The sequence below is a fragment of the Musa acuminata genome, chromosome BXJ1-2 (genome assembly GCF_036884655.1).
Source record: "Musa acuminata AAA Group cultivar baxijiao chromosome BXJ1-2, Cavendish_Baxijiao_AAA, whole genome shotgun sequence".
Taxonomy (NCBI): Eukaryota; Viridiplantae; Streptophyta; class Magnoliopsida; order Zingiberales; family Musaceae; genus Musa; species Musa acuminata.
In genome coordinates this window covers 28,134,690-28,151,618 of record NC_088328.1, presented here as the reverse complement: position 1 = coordinate 28,151,618, position 16,929 = coordinate 28,134,690, and the positions used below count along the sequence as shown (strand labels likewise).

General features: G+C 40.5%; 2 protein-coding genes and 2 long non-coding RNA genes across 6 annotated transcripts; 3 read left to right on the top strand and 1 right to left on the bottom strand.

Moving 5' to 3' along the window:
* Positions 1-2,742: 2,742 nt before the first annotated feature.
* LOC135607352 (uncharacterized) lies at positions 2,743-5,574 on the top strand. Its single transcript, XR_010485154.1, has 2 exons — positions 2,743-3,087; positions 5,340-5,574. It is a non-coding gene; the product is annotated as an uncharacterized LOC135607352 (long non-coding RNA).
* Positions 5,575-7,587: 2,013 nt separating this feature from the next.
* LOC135607349 (uncharacterized) lies at positions 7,588-9,492 on the bottom strand. Its single transcript, XR_010485153.1, has 2 exons — positions 9,369-9,492; positions 7,588-7,838 (listed from the first exon to the last, which is right to left on the bottom strand). It is a non-coding gene; the product is annotated as an uncharacterized LOC135607349 (long non-coding RNA).
* A 496-nt stretch (positions 9,493-9,988) lies between these two features.
* On the top strand, positions 9,989-12,088 carry LOC135613086 (protein IQ-DOMAIN 6-like). Its single transcript, XM_065110069.1, has 5 exons — positions 9,989-10,135; positions 10,236-10,511; positions 10,597-10,824; positions 11,074-11,187; positions 11,288-12,088. Exons 1-5 carry the CDS (start codon positions 10,067-10,069, stop codon positions 11,990-11,992), a joined length of 1,392 nt encoding a protein of 463 aa, XP_064966141.1. The 5' UTR covers positions 9,989-10,066; the 3' UTR covers positions 11,993-12,088.
* Positions 12,089-14,270: 2,182 nt separating this feature from the next.
* Positions 14,271-16,303, top strand: LOC135607338 (uncharacterized). 3 transcript variants are annotated; one of them, XR_010485149.1, is made up of 3 exons: positions 14,271-14,798; positions 16,030-16,098; positions 16,238-16,303. XR_010485149.1 is itself a non-coding variant. In XM_065099103.1 (2 exons), the coding sequence occupies exon 1, from the start codon at positions 14,430-14,432 to the stop codon at positions 14,787-14,789; it is 360 nt and encodes a 119-aa protein (XP_064955175.1). In that variant the 5' UTR covers positions 14,271-14,429; the 3' UTR covers positions 14,790-14,798; positions 15,176-15,877. The 3 variants fall into 3 exon arrangements, 2 of the variants coding, with proteins under 2 accessions (XP_064955175.1, XP_064955164.1); XM_065099103.1 differs by lacking the exons at positions 16,030-16,098; positions 16,238-16,303 and adding an exon at positions 15,176-15,877; XM_065099092.1 differs by lacking the exons at positions 16,030-16,098; positions 16,238-16,303 and adding an exon at positions 15,172-15,877.
* Positions 16,304-16,929: the final 626 nt, after the last annotated feature.

Sequence of the window (16,929 nt, the reverse complement as noted above, 5' to 3'; positions counted from 1 at the left end):
CTAAAACGCAGCCACCACACCCCCCTAATCTTAATTAGGGTTAGGTTAAGAGGGGGTGTGAGCTGTGGGCTGATAAAGCCCACATGGGCTGAATATGGGCCATCAGCCCAACAGCACCTAGATTTCTTACTGTTGCAGCTCCTAGATCTTGAACTTGGTTACCGTGCAGAGGAAAAGGCATGTCGAGATCGTTGGATCAAACAAACAATCGAGCTTCCTCGACTCAGCCATGTCGGGTCGCCCTTCCTCTTCCCTGTTTGCATGGTAACATTTCGTATGCGGAACGCAGAGAGATAATTCAGATAAAGGAAAGCCTACAAGAGTCGAAGATTTCTCAGCCATTTTTAATCCTTCTTTGTTCTTTTCTGAAAGCAGAACATTTGGCTGTGGACGACACACGCCTCCCCGCATCGCCGAAGGCCCTTCGATTCTACTCGTCCGTCGTACACCCCACATCGAGAAGGATAAGCAGGAGGTGGCGGGTGAGCCTCGCAGGGACGTGACCTGCAACTCAATCACAACCACGCCTTCTCAACAATATCCTTGAGCTTTCGGTGTCCACAGTACTGTTTACTCTCTGTCAGAGATCGCCTTGGGCCATCCACACCATTGAGTTCTTAAATGCAACTGAAACCTTGTGCCCGGCATCGCCAGGACCATGGTGATCGACGCATCATCATTCTTCTGAAGTCTAGAGCTGGGAATTAATTGCCTGCAGATCCATCATGCATGAATGAAACAGTACCTGGTATTGTCCTTAGGTAGCTTCATTAAATTTGGAGCAGAGACTGCTGCAATTATGAAGAGCAATATACCCAACACTACAATCATGATGATCCCCTTCTGACTCCTAGAATTCTGCTTGATCTTTATTCTTCCACTCTTCCGAAAAGATGACCGATGAGGTTTGCGGCCAGTTGCGGAAATTTACATGAAAGTTTCCGTTTCCATTGGCAAGCCAGGCTCGGTCGTATCCCATCGGTCCTTTGTACTTGACAGATAGAAACATTAGTGTGCAAATCATTAGATGGGCAGGTGGAAATATTTCTATGGTCACATGACGCTGAGCTTCATCCTCCTCGGGATAGATAATACATATGAAAATTGAGGATATATCATCCGGTTTCATCTCGCTGTCATCTCGTCGTCCAACTTCTGACCTCTATAAAGTACTGCTCGAGTCCTTCGTATTACCTCTGGTAAAGGGTGAGCAAATGACAAGATCTGAGACCGGGGAGGGAGAGCAACCCAATTGAATGTGGGGGGACCAAGATTCGGCTGATATGTTGTGCAGTACAGAACACGGGGGGAAAGTATTAGCACAGTGACAAGGCAACAAAATCATCATCTGCAGGGAGCAGAAGACGAGAAAACACTGATTGGTAACCAGTGAATTTGAACTATCAGCACTGTATGGTAATATGCAAAGTTGTCTTTTGTCAAATATTACAACTGAAACAGCCACTCGAAATGCAAGCAGTGGCTCCACTCGGAGGTTCGTAAATAACAGTTACCGTGTTGTAATTTGGAAGGGATGAAGGTAACTATCACGCGAAAAAATTTAATGTCAAGAATGAAATAATAAATATGATAATTTAAAATTTTATTGTATACTTTCTTTTTCTATCAAGTTATAGAAAAAGAAAAAAATATTTTTTTTCTTCTTATTTTTATATGATCACTATTGTTAGTGAATAAATGTGTCGTGGTTGGTGAGTCACGATTAGATCCACGGGCCGATGTCGGAAGCTTTTTGCGGGGTGATTCGGATGATGAGGTACCTGAGCTCTCGAGAAGGAGTGCTGGTTGGCATTAGTCGGGATTAGGGTTGATTGGCGACTTCTTGGTGCTCGGCGAGTTGCGCTCTTGTGCCGAGTCCTTCACCGTCGATGAGTGGTCGTCCTCATGCAAAAATGATATCCGCTGGGTGATACCCAACTGTGTACTTTCTTTTTTTTCTCTGAAGTTATAGAAAAAAAAAATATATATATTTCTTCTTATTTGTTATATGATCACTATAATTATGTTATAATGATCGATAGAGTAAGAATTTAGAAAAAAAAATATATAATTAAAAAAATTTCTCCCATCAAAATTATCTCTCGATATTAACTAACACATAATCTAACAATAATAAAATTGCTTCTTATCATATGAAGGGTTAAAAATCACAGAATTTGTCTCATCCTCTCTGATGTACATCAAAAATCACATCAATGGACAGATGCTTCAATCATCTTGAAAATTAATTTCACCTAACGAATTCTTCTTTTGGTCTGATCGAACAAACAGCTGGCTTTTGTGCACATGAAATCCATGTGTTCCTCATTACAACTCACACTGGAATAAAGCTTCTGAGCTCTGAGCTGGAACAGAAGCAGCCTGTGGGCCAATTTCTTAGTCAATCTCAGTTAAACGCTTCCTCAACTCTTCATGAATGTGTTGCTATGATGTAAAAGAAGGGGGAAAAAGAAATCTTCAGCATTCCTTTAAAGAAATCAGAAAATATCATGAAAGAATCATAGAACCGGATAAGCAAACTTCATCTCTCTTCGTCCGTCCGTCCTGCGTTGAGATTCGTGTTTTGCCATCAACAACTTCGGTTTGTCATTAGTTTCCCGCTTATATATATATATATATATATATATATATATATATATATATATATATATATATATATATATATATATATATATATATATATATATATATATCGTCTCTCTAACTGACTCGGAAGTTTCTAATTGTCACGGCTCCGCTTACCCTTCCTCTTCCATCGATGACGACAGCGACGACAACCTCATCAAGAAGAAGAGAAACTCGCGGCCCAATAAGCCCTCCGCTGCGCCTTTCTCGGCCACATCTCCTCCTACTTCATCTATCCGATGCCAGCAAACTCATCGTCGCCTTCGTCCGCAGCTGCCCCCCATCGGACCATCACCGTCTTCCCCTGCAGCCCCTCTGGGGTCAACCTATGCACATCCGGATCCATGAACCTCGCTGCGGGCCGGGCCCAAGATGATCGCGGTCCTCGAGGTCCTCGTTGGGGGTTTCTCCTTCGGAGTACCTGGTTCACGCCTTGTCTCGGTGAGATCCGTTCTCTTACCGTCTGCTGCTTATGCGTTCGATGAATCACTAGTGCATCTTTACTCTCGATTTCTGGGTTGCGATCTCGTATCTTGAACTGGCGGAATACGAGGTTTAGAAGTGATTTCTAGGTTGCGATCTTGACTGATGAGATCCGGGGTTTAGATATTATTTCTAGGTTGTGATTTCGAATCCTGAACTGATGGGTTACGAGGTTTAGATGTTGTTAAAGGAGAGAACCTAGGCTGCGATCTTGAATCTTGAACCGATGGGATGCGTAGTTCAGATGTGGGTCAAGAAAGAGATCTTTAAGGGCATTTTAAATAGAGATACAAGAGCTACAATCCTTGCATAGAAGCAAGAACTGAAAGGAAATCTTGATTTCGAAATGCTAAGGGCAATGAGGCTCGGTAGAAGCTGCTGTCTAAATATGTTTGACAGTTTGTTGCAAGAAGTGATAAAACAGTAACTGACTAATAGTTTCTTCCAACCCTTGCTTAGATAAGAAAGAATGAAAAGAGATTTTAATTTCGAAGTGATTCTTCAATGAGTCTCTGAATCAAATTAGCCCTTTCAACAGGAAATGTCATTTGATGACGGACTTTTATCCTTAAAGTATGCTTAGATAGACACTCATTTAAATCTGTTGTTTGACAAGAATTTGCCGATCTATGATAAGGATGAAATATAACAAAGCTACAAGAGCAAACATAGTAATTGTTATGTGGAAAGTTACAAACAAAGACAATTTTATGTTGGGGCTTGTCACATAAATTTCATGCAATATATTTTCAATAAATTTCCCCCTGCAATTGCATATAAATATTAGATTCTTTTGCTGGTTTTGTTGTTCGATGTTTGGCGCCATTGTGACTAACCCGTAATGTATATGATTGTTGAATCACCATGAGAGGAAGAAATTTGGAAGATCTAAGCAGCACTGCAAAATGCATGAGCTTTGATTGTATTCATTTTCTTGTTTATCATTTTTCAAACCATCTTTCAACCTTTTTTATGCTGAATTTCATGTAAAAGCTGATGATGAAATTTATTTGCGGCCAGGTAAACAAGTGTGATTCAGACATTAGTAAAAGTATTTCTATGATCTAACATGTTCACTCTATATTCATAGTTCCACTTGCTAAACTTTTTGCAAAAGATTGACCTCATCAGTTTCTTTACATTAATGGCATGAAAAATACCTAGCATCATTGATCTAAATATGAGGTGGTACGTCGAAATGCAGAATCAATTACCTACATTTTCATTACTATATAATGCTACAGCATAAATTTCTGTCCCCCCCAAAAAACCGGTCTGTTTTAAAGAACCACCGGTATGAAGGTTCAGGCCAACTGGTGCTTTCTACATGCACATAGTCCAATATATATTCTTTTTGCTGATTTTTTTCTTTAGTGAAATTTTTGCTGATGTTGTAGCTGCTTTGGAAAATGCAAGTGATGATAGGTCATGTGCTCTTTGATTCTTTTTAAGAAGAGATTACTCCTGCTTGAAAAATATCACATGTATTAATTTGTATCCTTTGTAACAATAGTCCATATGTTGGTAATTGCTGCTTTAGCTATAATAACTGTCGTGAGCTACATATCTAATGGTTGTAGACTGTCCAAATTGTATAATATATTTATCCTCATAGGTAATACAATTGAACTGTCCTATGTTCATGTTTGTTTTTTGTAGCATGAGATGCTAAGAACACTTGTTGACAAACTAAATGTTTGTATATGATAATAAATTTGTTGACAAACTAATCGTGTATATTTGACTAGAAAGTGTTGAATATTAATTAAGAGAGCAAAATGGAAGGAAAGAGAAAAAACATATACTTGAAAAATTAGGAAAGAGAGAACATAGTCAAGTAGTTGATTTTATTTATATTAATTTGATCATTTGTAGATTTGGATTTCAAAGTGAAGACAGAAATCAACTCCATCCATATTGTATTATTGTAGTTTTTATATGACAAATTACAATTCTTAATCTAGGTATTTAATATTCACACGTGTGTAACATTTGACTCTGTGCAAATGGTGGACCTTCAGGGGTATTCCATTGTCACGCCTATTAGTTAGCAAAGTGGAATATTCATCATGTATACAATCAGTCATTTTTCTACTACAAACCATTTCACGTTATATCTCTTTTTACTTATGTTTCACAGTTTCGTAATATAACAACTGTTAGTGATTAATGACACGATTAATGATTATGCGCATGTCTCCTATTAACAGGATGGACGTTATGGTTGTCAGTGAAGCTATCCGTCATGAGTTGCAAATCGACGAAGTGGATGGGACGAGATCAGTTATTGCCAACCTTAAAGGAGTCATATTTGAGATAACCCTGAAGCGAGATTAAGATTATGTTAACAAGTGCATCTTCTTTGTTTACTTAAAAACAAAAGGATGGTCAAATTGTGGCAATACTATGTTTCTTTTGAGAATCCACTATAAAAGTTATTGCCAATTTGATTTTTGTTAACAAATGCATCTTCTTTGTCTATTTAGAATTAAAAAAATAGTTAAATTATGATGGCACCATATTTCTTGAGTTGCATTGTCATAGATTTAAAACTGGAGATGCGGGGTATCGATCCTCGTACCTCTTGCATGCTAAGCGAGCGCTCTACCATCTGAGCTACATCCCCATAAATGATTTTATTTAGGAAAAAGAGAACATAGTCAAGTAGATGATTTTATTTATATTAATTTGGTCATTTGTAGATTTGGATTTCGACAGAAATCAACTCCATCGATATTGTATCAGTATAGTTTTTATATGATAAATTACAATTCTTAATCCAAGCGTTTAATATTTATATGTGTGTAATGCTCTTAGCTAACGGTGGACCTTCATGGGTATTCCATCGTCACAACTATTAGTTAACAAAGTATTCATCATGTATACAATCGGTCATTTTTTTACTGAAAACCATTTCACATTATACCTCTTTCTATTTGTGTTTCACAGTTTCGTAATATAACAACTGTTAGTGATTAATGACACGATAAAAGCCAGAACCTCATAGTCTCTTCTTAATCATATTTTGGAAACCACCAGCACAATTTTCTTGACAGGAATCAAAACCTCATTAGACATAGTTATTGATTCTGGTCTTTGTTGTATGAATGCCATCCTCTATGCCTAAAAAATTATCCTCTGCAGAAATATAAGCATGATGAAGTTCTTTGCTCGTTGGCGATTCACTCGGAAACCTAATCCTTGTAAGCTCATATATATATATATATATATATATATATATATATATATATATATATATATATATATATATATATATATATATATATATATATATATATATATATATATATATGTTGCCTGCATTTACCTGGGATAAACTGGAACCCTTCGTCAGATGTGGGTGAGTGAAATACTGAAGCAATGATTATCTCCAGTAAAGGAAGTATATTTTTGTTTAATATTGTTCAGGTAAGAGCAAGTTCCTTCACTTCACAAAGAATTATTTCTTGCTTGCTTTCCTGATTGGATATGGCACTATGTGCAACCTACTGTGATACTGTATGCAATTGATTTTGGTATTAGGAGGATATAGTACACAATTGATTTTGGAGAGGCGGGATATGATTATCATCAGAATAAGATACGCTGCTTTCTAATTGAAGAGAGCACACAGAAGTATTACTTCAATTAATGATGTCTTACACGGTGAGGGTGTATGGATTTACTTATTGTTCATGAAACAGATTTACCAGGGAAAATGAATGAGCAAGTGCATGCATGTGTATGCATACATACACATTATTGTTCGTCAATTTGCAATGTGTATGCAAAAATTCAGGAAACAAATATTTCTTGAAGATTGAACAGACCTCAGTTCTTGTCTATTATTTTAAACTCTGATGAGCAAAATTATTATAATCTTTGTCTCAATTATTTATTTTGTTAAAAAAACTCTCAAGCATCACAATTGTAACAATTTTCAATTCAACAGCAGCATGTTGTTCAATTCAACAACAGAACAATTGACAATGCCAGAGAGGAACAACAGCATACGGAAGAACCTTTTCCTTCCATTTCCCACAACAGCACTGTTGAATGATTAGTTTAAAATTTCTACAGAACAACCAGGTGTCCTCTCTCCAATTCTCTGAAGGACACCAAAAATGCAACAACTTAGGCAACTAATTTCAAATCAAACAAGTTTCTATTCATACTTCACATGGGTGGTAGCCAACTCCAGTTACCCTCATAGAACAATACTATTCTACTCAAGAAAGTTCAGTACGATAGTTGCTCACTCTATTTCCCTGAAGGTCAGCAACTGAGCCTTTAAGAGTCAAGTTCAGTCTTTTAACTTATTAATCCATAAGTTATCTTAAATAAAACAGCTAGTAAGTTAAGTTATATCAGGAACATTTCTGGTTTCATCTTTGATATGTAGAAATGTACTTCCTGGTTGAGAACGACAAAAGCCAAACCATTGTAACTTTTATCACAAATACAAGTCTAGCAAGATTATTATTGAATGCTAGTAAGCTTTCTTGACATAACAAACATCATAGGATTCTCAAAACCTAAACATCAGAGTATCATATGATAGCAACAATCATCCACCCTTTGTACGCGAAATCCCAAAATCAAATATTGCAGATATCAACCATTTGCATTTAGTCAGGAGAGTCACAACAAAATCAACTCTCAATTTGGAGCCACTTAAGTATCACAATTTTCTCAATGGCATGACGTCCCTGAAAAGAGCAAACAAATCTGGCTTAGAATTCATCTCTTAGGTTCTACTCTCACATGTTCGCCCACATGAAATCATCAACAAAATTTCTCTTTATACCAATGATGATGACCCAGTCAGGGAGAGTACTGCCGTGGGCCCTAAACCACATGGCATAAATGCATAAGCCAAATTTATTAGTAGTCTCGTTCATTCCTATACATGAAACAACCGTAAACTTTTGAGACTATCGAGGCATCATGGAAATCATTGTGATTTGCTTTTCTAACGTAAGAGTCCGTTAATCATTAAAGAGACGTCACAGAAAGGAAATTATCTCCTTTCAGTACTGGAGAATCCCAGTTCAGACACTGCTGAATCAGCTTTATTGCATCTCAATATAGGTATATCACACTACTAAAGATCGTCTAATAAGGATCCTAATAAATTATTAAAGGTAACAATACGAATAATCCTTCAGAAACATCAATCGCAACGAGTACCACGAAAGCCTATACCATGGACAAGATCCAGACAATGAAGTGTAAGTTTGATCCGTATCCTACATTAAGGTCCTATATCTATCGCCAGCAAAGCCCTGACTAGTGGAAGACAGTAGCATGCATATATAGCCAAGAATCCAGCTACTCTTGGTGCAATACTTCCTTATTTCTCCCAAATCTTTTACCAAAATCACTATGAATTCAAAAAAAATGTAATGCATATGGATATTAACAATTAACAGCAAGAAAAGAAGACATCGAGAAAAGAAGAAATTAAAAGAGAGAGTAAGGGGTCTGCACGAAAATTACAAGAAGACAATACAATGACGAAGAGGCCGACAAGAGCAACAGCTTGACACCAAAGAACGGGAACAGGGCTCGTGACAGGTTTCGGGCCGAAAGGATTCCATTCGGACAGAGGAAAAGAAAAGAAACCATGAGCGATCTGAAAACCCTAAAAGAAGTCGAAATCGAAATGCGCAAAAGTAATCAATAACCCTAAAAGAATTCGAAATCGAAATGCGCAAAAGTAATCAATAACCCTAAAAGAATTCGTAATCTAGATGCGCAAAAGAGATCAAGAACCCTAAAAGAATACGTAATCAAAATGGGCAAAAGAGATCAGGAATCCTAAAAGATTTCGAAATCAAAAGGAGCAGAAGAGGTCAGGAACCCTGAAATAACTCGAAAACAAATGGAGCAGAAGAGGTCAGGAACCCTGGAAGAATTCGAAACCAAATGGAGCAGAAGAGGCCAGAAAGCCTGAAAGAATTCGAAACGAAAAGGAACAGAAGAGGTCAGAAACCCTGAAATAACTCGAAACCAAATGAAGCAGAAGAGGTCAGGAACCCTGAAAGAATTCGAAACCAAATGGTGCAGAAGAGGTCAGAAAGCCTGAAAGAATTCGAAACGAAAAGGAGCAGAAGAGGTCAGAAACCCTAAACGAATTCGAAACCGAAAGGAGCAGAAGAGGTCAGGAACCATAAAAGAATCCAAAACCGAAATAGGCAAAAAGAAATCACAGATCTAAATCGAAAGACATGTCTTACCATCTAGATGAGGAAGAGAAGAGATGGAGAAGATGAGGACGAGACTGATAGAATCGTCTGCCACCCGATCGGGAGATCTCAAAGAGCAACGACCAAGCGAAGAAGCAAAGCAGCGCGAAAAAATGGTTCCGAGCTTATATAGGCAAACGTGTTGCTTTGAGATTCGCGAACCATCACAAGTCCGGTGATGAGGGATCGGCACCGCTACAGTCTGTGCTTGATTTCGTTTGTACGGTCCAGAATGATCTAGTTGGGCTGTTGTGAGTCCATGGGCGAACGTGTTGCTTTGCGATTCGCACCGGTCTAGAGATCCGCACTGCGACATTTTGAACTCGATTGGTTTGTGTGATTCTTGAATTGATCCAGTGGGGTGGTTGTGACGTGTTGCTTTGAGATTCGCGACCGCGTGGCTATTGAGTACGACGAACTGCATCATCATGGCACCTCGTTCCCCAACAAAAGCAAAAGGATCGAAAGCGCAGTATTTGTGCGGCGATGGCTTTCTGTCTTCCCTCTGCATCCCCTTCCTCCTCCCCCTCCCTCTCTTTCTCCTTTGAATTTCAAATACGATGCAAAAGGAGCTGCTATGCTCTCGAGAGTACCCCACGGAGTGTCCTCTCTCTCTCTCTCTCTCTCTCTCTCTCTCTCTCTCTCTTTCGCTTCTGTAAGGTTCCACTGCAAGGAGAACACTTCAAGGTATGGGTGGCTCAGGGAAGTGGATCAAGTCCTTCATGGCAGGCCTCAAGAAGCAAGCGCAGGACGGCACTGTACTCACTGCATTCTCTGCTGTTCTCTTGTTTCTTCTCTTCTTCCACACTTGAGCGCTGACTATACTGAATGGGGTGGCTGTTCTGTTTCGCATTGAAGGAAAAGAGTGATAGTGGTGGCGGTGGTGGCAATGGTAGGAGCAGGAAGTGGAAGAAGCTGTGGAGGAGCTCCTCATGGGACAACCTGTCGCTGCGGCGGGGGTCGGGGGGCATCTGCCACCGCTCGGTGGCGTCGGAGGCCTCCGACGTCTCGTCGGTCACCGACGCCTTCACCACCGCCGCCGCGACCGTCGTCCGCGCCCCGCCCAGGAACTTCCAGGTGGTCAGGCAGGAGTGGGCGGCTATCCGCATCCAGACCGCCTTCCGCGCCTTCCTGGTAACAGAAGAAGATTGCTTTTGAGGTCGTCGTTTGACGTTCTTCCAGTAAAACGTGTGCCTCTGTTTCTTGGTCGGGATCGAAGGCCAGGAGAGCGCTGAGGGCGTTGAGAGGGATCGTGAGGCTGCAGGCCATAGTGCGCGGGCGGCAGGTGAGGAAGCAGGCGGCTGTGGCGCTGAGGTGCATGCAGGCCCTCGTCCGAGTGCAGGCGCGCGTGCGGGCGCGGCGGGCGCGCATGTCCACCGAGGGACTGGCCGTGAAGAAGATGCTCGAGGCTCGTCGAGGCAAACTGGATCCTCTCAAGGAAGCAGAGGCAAGCTTTTCTCGCTGAATCATGTGCATATTGATACATAGCGTTGCATCTGGTGCTCGTCGTTCTAATCCACTCAGAATCATATTATATTGGCTCAGGGGAGAGCTGATACCTGTACATAGTAATTGATTCACAAGTATGTTCTTGAGAATTGCTACAAAGCAATTATTTTCAGCTTTGTCTTGTCGAATTACAAACCTAAAATGAATAATGTCTCGATATAGTTCTGAATCATCTTGTGGATTTCAGGAAGGATGGTGTGACAGTCCAGGAACGTTAGAGGAAGTAAGAGAAAAGTTACACATGAGGCAGAAAGGAACTGTCAAGAGGGAGAAGGTTACTTGTTATGCTCTATCTCATCAGGTAGGTGAATACAATGATCATAATTTGTTGTAGCATGAGGAGATCTGCCTTGTTCTGTTGATGATTAGTATTTGCATTGTTCTATCATGTCTTCTTTCAGCAATCAAGACCAGCAGTGACTGGAAGGTCAAAGCACACTCCGGCCTCTCTCAAGCATCGTGGTTTTGATAGGGGTGGTGGGAACTGGAATTGGTTAGAGCGGTGGATGGCTGCAAAAACCTGGGAGAGCAGGTTGATGGAATGCAATGTTTCTGAAGCTCAATGCAAAGAAGATAACCGTGGAATCTATTCAACATGTTCTGAACTCGGTCCAGTGAACATAAAGAAGAACAACATCTCCATGAGGATTTCAGCAAGACCTCCAACCATGCCTGCCAGCCACTGCGGCAGAACTCTTTGTGCTTCATCTCCAAGCACTGGCTTATTCAACAATGAGGGTTCTGCATCATCATCTTCTGCTTACATGTCTACGCCGATCTCAAGCAGCGCCTGTTTAGTTTCAGATAGAACTGAGGACAGCAACAGGAGTAGGCCCAACTACATGAACCTGACTGAATCGATCAAGGCAAAGCAGAAGGCTTCGAATACACAGAAGATGACAGTGCAGGAACATCCATCAAGGGGTGTTCAGTCTCACCGGAAGACTTCATCTGACATTGACATGAAGACCACTGACTGTTCAAACCCTCCTTCATTGTTATGCTGCAAACTAGAGAATCATCTGCCACAGAAGGATAAGATTTCGATGAGAAGCATGAGTAGAGAGACTCACTGTTACCGCAAACGACATGCTTGTGTGTCTTAGTATTCTGGTTTATTGAACATCTTGATGTCATGTGTGATTATAACATCTGAGTAATTGTAACTTCTGTTTGCCAAGAGATTTGCATTGTTTCGACCAGGATGCTTTCTGCCACTTGCTTGTTTCTAAACTAGAATTGTTTCGATCAAGCTGAGAAATTTCAAGTTCTTTAGTTGTACCAAGTTCTGTCTGTAAAAGCTCTGGTTAAATTACAGGGCATTGACAAGCATTCTTGAACATCTCTAAGAGTCCTCTAAGCAGGCATATGCATTGTGCTGATAGAAAATCTTAAAGTGACTTGTGACATTGATAAGCATACCATACTTGCAAATTGGAAGGACTATGCTCTTACTGAATTCAGTAAGAATCTCAAGTTCGACCGCAGAATTGTGTTTTCCATAGGATTCTTAGATCACCATGAAGTTTGAGAAAATTTTCTTTAGTCATGCCAGCACTGTAATCCTGTGGCATATCAAGATCAAGTGGCATGACAGAGCTGCAGCAGGTAATTGCAATGACTTCTATGTGACCCAGGTGATCCAGGAATCTCAGCAAGTGTTTCACTTTCCAAAGTGATGTGGAAAATGAAGCTTACTTCCAAATTTTCTGATGCACTTGAAGAAGATGACAACCAACAATTTGTCTGAACCTGCATTTGGCAATGCAACAAGGTGTTGATTTGCTATGTAGATTTCCCAGCTTGGATCCAATCTCAACAAGTCAGCTTACTAAGCAGAACACATACCTGGCAAAGATGTCAAGGTTACTATTGTGTTGCTCAACTTTTTCTGAGTGCAGTCCTGTGATACTACTCAATAGAATTTCTAATCTAAAGGATGATGATGATGATGATGATGATGATGAAAACTTAATCTTAATCGAAACCTGATCAATAGCTTATTTGTTTTGTGCCTTGCTATAGTTTAGATATTTGTGTAATATATGTCAAGAATTTTGAACTGAATCATGGATCCTCCAAGATATTTATCTGCAACAAAGGCTTGCTGCTTCAAACCTGAGAATAGAGACAAAGCACAGATCTCCAATGCATAAGAAATCTACACTAGTAGAACCAAATGAAAATCTAAATTGAAAAGTGATCTACCATTTATTTGCATTCATGGCTCCATGCTTTTCAAGCCATCATGACATACCAGCATTTCTAGACCAGAGATCTTACTCTTAAATTTTATATCACATGCAAATTGATTAGTGCCAACAAAACAAACCCAAATTATTCTAGAAACTGAACAGTGAAGAACTAGATGATCATACTGAATGATGCTTGATCTTGGATGCATATGAATGCTCACCTGAGAACAAAAAACCTTCACATTTGGTACCAAGAAATGCTACTGCCATATGATTTCAATGCTTTGATGTACTTGTCCAGTTCCCCAAGAAGACAAATCTTTTTCTGTGAAATGATACTATTAGATTTCAAAAGCTTAATCTATTACAAAATATTACTATTTGGAAACTCTATTGGTTGGATTAAGTTTGATGCATGAACTCAATTCAAGTGCACAGTTTAAGACAAAATTACAAATGGAATTGCACAAATGCCCATTTAAGCATAAATTAAACATCAGATGAATTACAATAGAAAAGATATATGTGTGTGTATATGTATATATGCTGTGATAAAATTTATTACCACTAATTAATCTTAAAAGCTTAAGCTATTTAGAAAAGACAAGAGTAGTGATCTGGTGTCATAGCAAATCCATGTGCAAGTAGCCAGAGAACCTGAGAGTAACAGGTCAGGCATCTTAGTGTTCTTCTTAATTAAAGCTTAAAATGTGAAATAGCAGTGCTTTAAATCCCACAAAAGGAACCCAATGAAGACAGCCTAATGATCATAAAATGTGAAATCAAGGGCACACATTAATGATGGTTGGGATCACCTTAGGTTTTCTTTTTTTTCTTGTGCTTAATATTTTTTAGTATGAATCATTTGCACAAAAAACATCATTGTTCTCAGATAGGATAATAGCCACAAGAACATATCTGCATACACACACAATGTAATTTGCATGGCATGATAAATTTCTCAACTAAATTCAATTGACTAGAAAAGGATGGCAGCAATCCCAAAACAAGGACAAGCAGATCATATTTCCCTCAGCAGGAGGACAAGTAGATTAGATTCCCTGGTCAAACCAAGCATATTTGACTAACAATTACTTACAACTAAATGCAAATTGGATGTCATGCCACAAGTCATGGCAGCAACCACCACATTGTCTCTCAGAACAGCTGTTTGCTTGCACGAGCCAACCCACCTTCCCTTTGACCCCATGAGAGCACAGCATCTCTCTCTTTAACTCTCCCCCACTCTGCCTGCTTTGATTCATCAGACACGCAAGAAAAATGGTGAGGTGAAAGGCTAAAGGAAGAAGAGAAGAAAAGCTCTGCTTCGACATCTCCATTTGGTGCGATGGAGGAGTTCAGGTCAGGGTCGTACGGGGATGGGAGGATGGAGATGGAGGTTTATGGGAGCAGGCCTCAGCCTTCGATCTCAGGCCCTCATGACTTCAGGTGCTACAGTGCATCCTATGCTTCCTCCCAAGGCGGCAACCAGGCTTCTAAAGAGATCAAGCTCAAGAAGGGCAAGAGCACCTCCGGCTCCTCCTCCTCCAAGTCTGGGTGGAGCCTCAGTGACCCTGAGCTGCAGAGGAAGAAGAGGGTGGCGGGATACAAGGCTTACGCTGTGGAGGGGAAGATGAAGGGCGGCTTGAGGAAAAGCTTCAGGTGGCTCAAGGACAGATGCACCAAGGTCGTGCATGGATGGTGGTGATTCGTTTAGGTATTGTGTCAATGCATGTCATAATCCAATCTTTTTAGATCTACGCATCTATAAACATCAGAGAGATTGATGTTCTGCTGTTATCTCTTGCTCTGTCTCTCTAGCTTGATGATGTATTTCTTGTGGATGGGTTCTTTCTTTTGATGAGTTGCATGACTTCCACAACCATTTGCATTTCTCAAATATGATCTTAGTTCCTCGCTGCCTTTCCATGATCATTATGCGGATGCATCTCTTTTTCGATCGATATGACCTGCTCATTTCTGATCTAGATTTTGGGTTGTCACCTTCCAACTTGATGTTCCGGCAACCATGTATATAGCATTAATGTTCACGTGGTCTGTTCTGAATCCTAACTTCGAGGTTCTTGAAGGAAGGAAGAACCGCAAGAAAGAAGAAGAAAGAGGAGGCACAACAAAGATTCCTGATCCATGGCCGTCGTGGAGCTTGTTTGGTCAACACAATTGTGATGCCTAACGCACGAAGGAGAATGAATAAAATCGAGAAAAGAGGGAGAAGGGGAATTGGATGCCGGTTGGGATCTAATGCCTTGTGGTGTATCTAATTAGATCCAGAAAAGAAGAGAAAGAAACCGCTGCTTGAGTTGAGCAGCACTGATGGCATTGGCCTTCAATGCAGTCTTTCATGGTTTCCTCGTCACACCTACAACTGGGACTACTCATTCACAGAAGCGGTTTCTTCCCGAGCCACCGGAGTAGAAGAGAGGTTCCTCGCCGGAAACCACGGCATAGTTCTCGCCGTTGTAGCAGTCTCTTTGAGAGCTGAAGACTGCGTTGGGAGTGGGATAGGCGTACTCATTGCTGTTGTAGGAGTCCTTGAGCCTGGGGCTGCTGATCCAGCTCGCCCACGTCCGGTGGTACGAAGGGAACTCACCGGAACCCAATGTCAGTCCCGGTGTGTGGCTTCGTCTTCAACCTCGGGCTGTGCACGTAGCTGCAAATCCACAAGTTGCAGCGATGAATACTACTATCATTTATTTCCATGCGAACGTTGTATATGAACTATATTGGTGTGTATCATATTGTCACGAACTGTTTCACCACAATCCCGCTATATCATGTCGTCTCTGGTGATATCTTCATTGCATTCTGATTCTTGTGAGATGAATTCAGATTGTGATTCCTCCGTGTGTCGCCTTTGTTAACATTTCACAAGTCTCTTTCATTGTGTTCGCTCTTTTGACAATCGATCTTTGTCCCCTTTCTCTCAGATCACACCTAGACGAAGCATCGCTCTATCACCCGGTAGCTCCTGAAGTCCATAGACTTCGCTGAAATTGGTACACCATTTTGATCATTTGTTATGCGATCGTTCAGAGCTTACGTTTGTAATTTGCATTGGTTATGAAGTATTTTCTGAAATGTTTGCTTGTGGATCCCGAGTGAGATATTTTCTCTAACTCATTTTCTCTTTTGTAGGTCCTAATGGACCATGAAAGGTTTCCATCTAAGTTCGTGACGGTGAGCAACTGCATAGCAGATTTCATTTGCAGTCTTTCACGTAGGTAAGCATCACCTGGCTGTATCTCATTCCACACCCTAATCAAGCAAGCAACAATTTCTACTCCAGCAATAAATTTCTTTGTCCTAACCATCAAAATGACAACTTTAAGGTTGGAATCCCTGTCATAACCTACCTAAATAGTATTTCAAGAATGGACATCTCTTCACTGCAAGCTAGTTTAGAATCTTTTTTCAGTCAACTCATACACATCCATTGTCAAAGCTCCTCCTTCCTTATCACACAAGTCTAGAGGACTTGGATGGGCAGCCACAGTCCTCCATCGACATCATTTAGGCATTCTAACAAACATACTCGCTGCACAACCATGGCAGGCTGCATTGTCAAGCTGAGAGACGGTCAAATATGGGCCACGATTGTTTCCAGAACTCTCAGGGATGAATGACAGCGATTCAAGAAGCAATACTAAACATCTGCAACTTGCTCTTCTTCCGACCAATTTGAATTGGACATACTTCTATCAACATTGTCCACATAAAACTAACAGCTGGTCTTCTTTCAGCTTTCATATCCAGAAACCACCACCTCGTCTATAAATATCCTTTTCAGGATGAGGCATGGTTTGGTTTCTTCATGGTTCGGTCCTTTG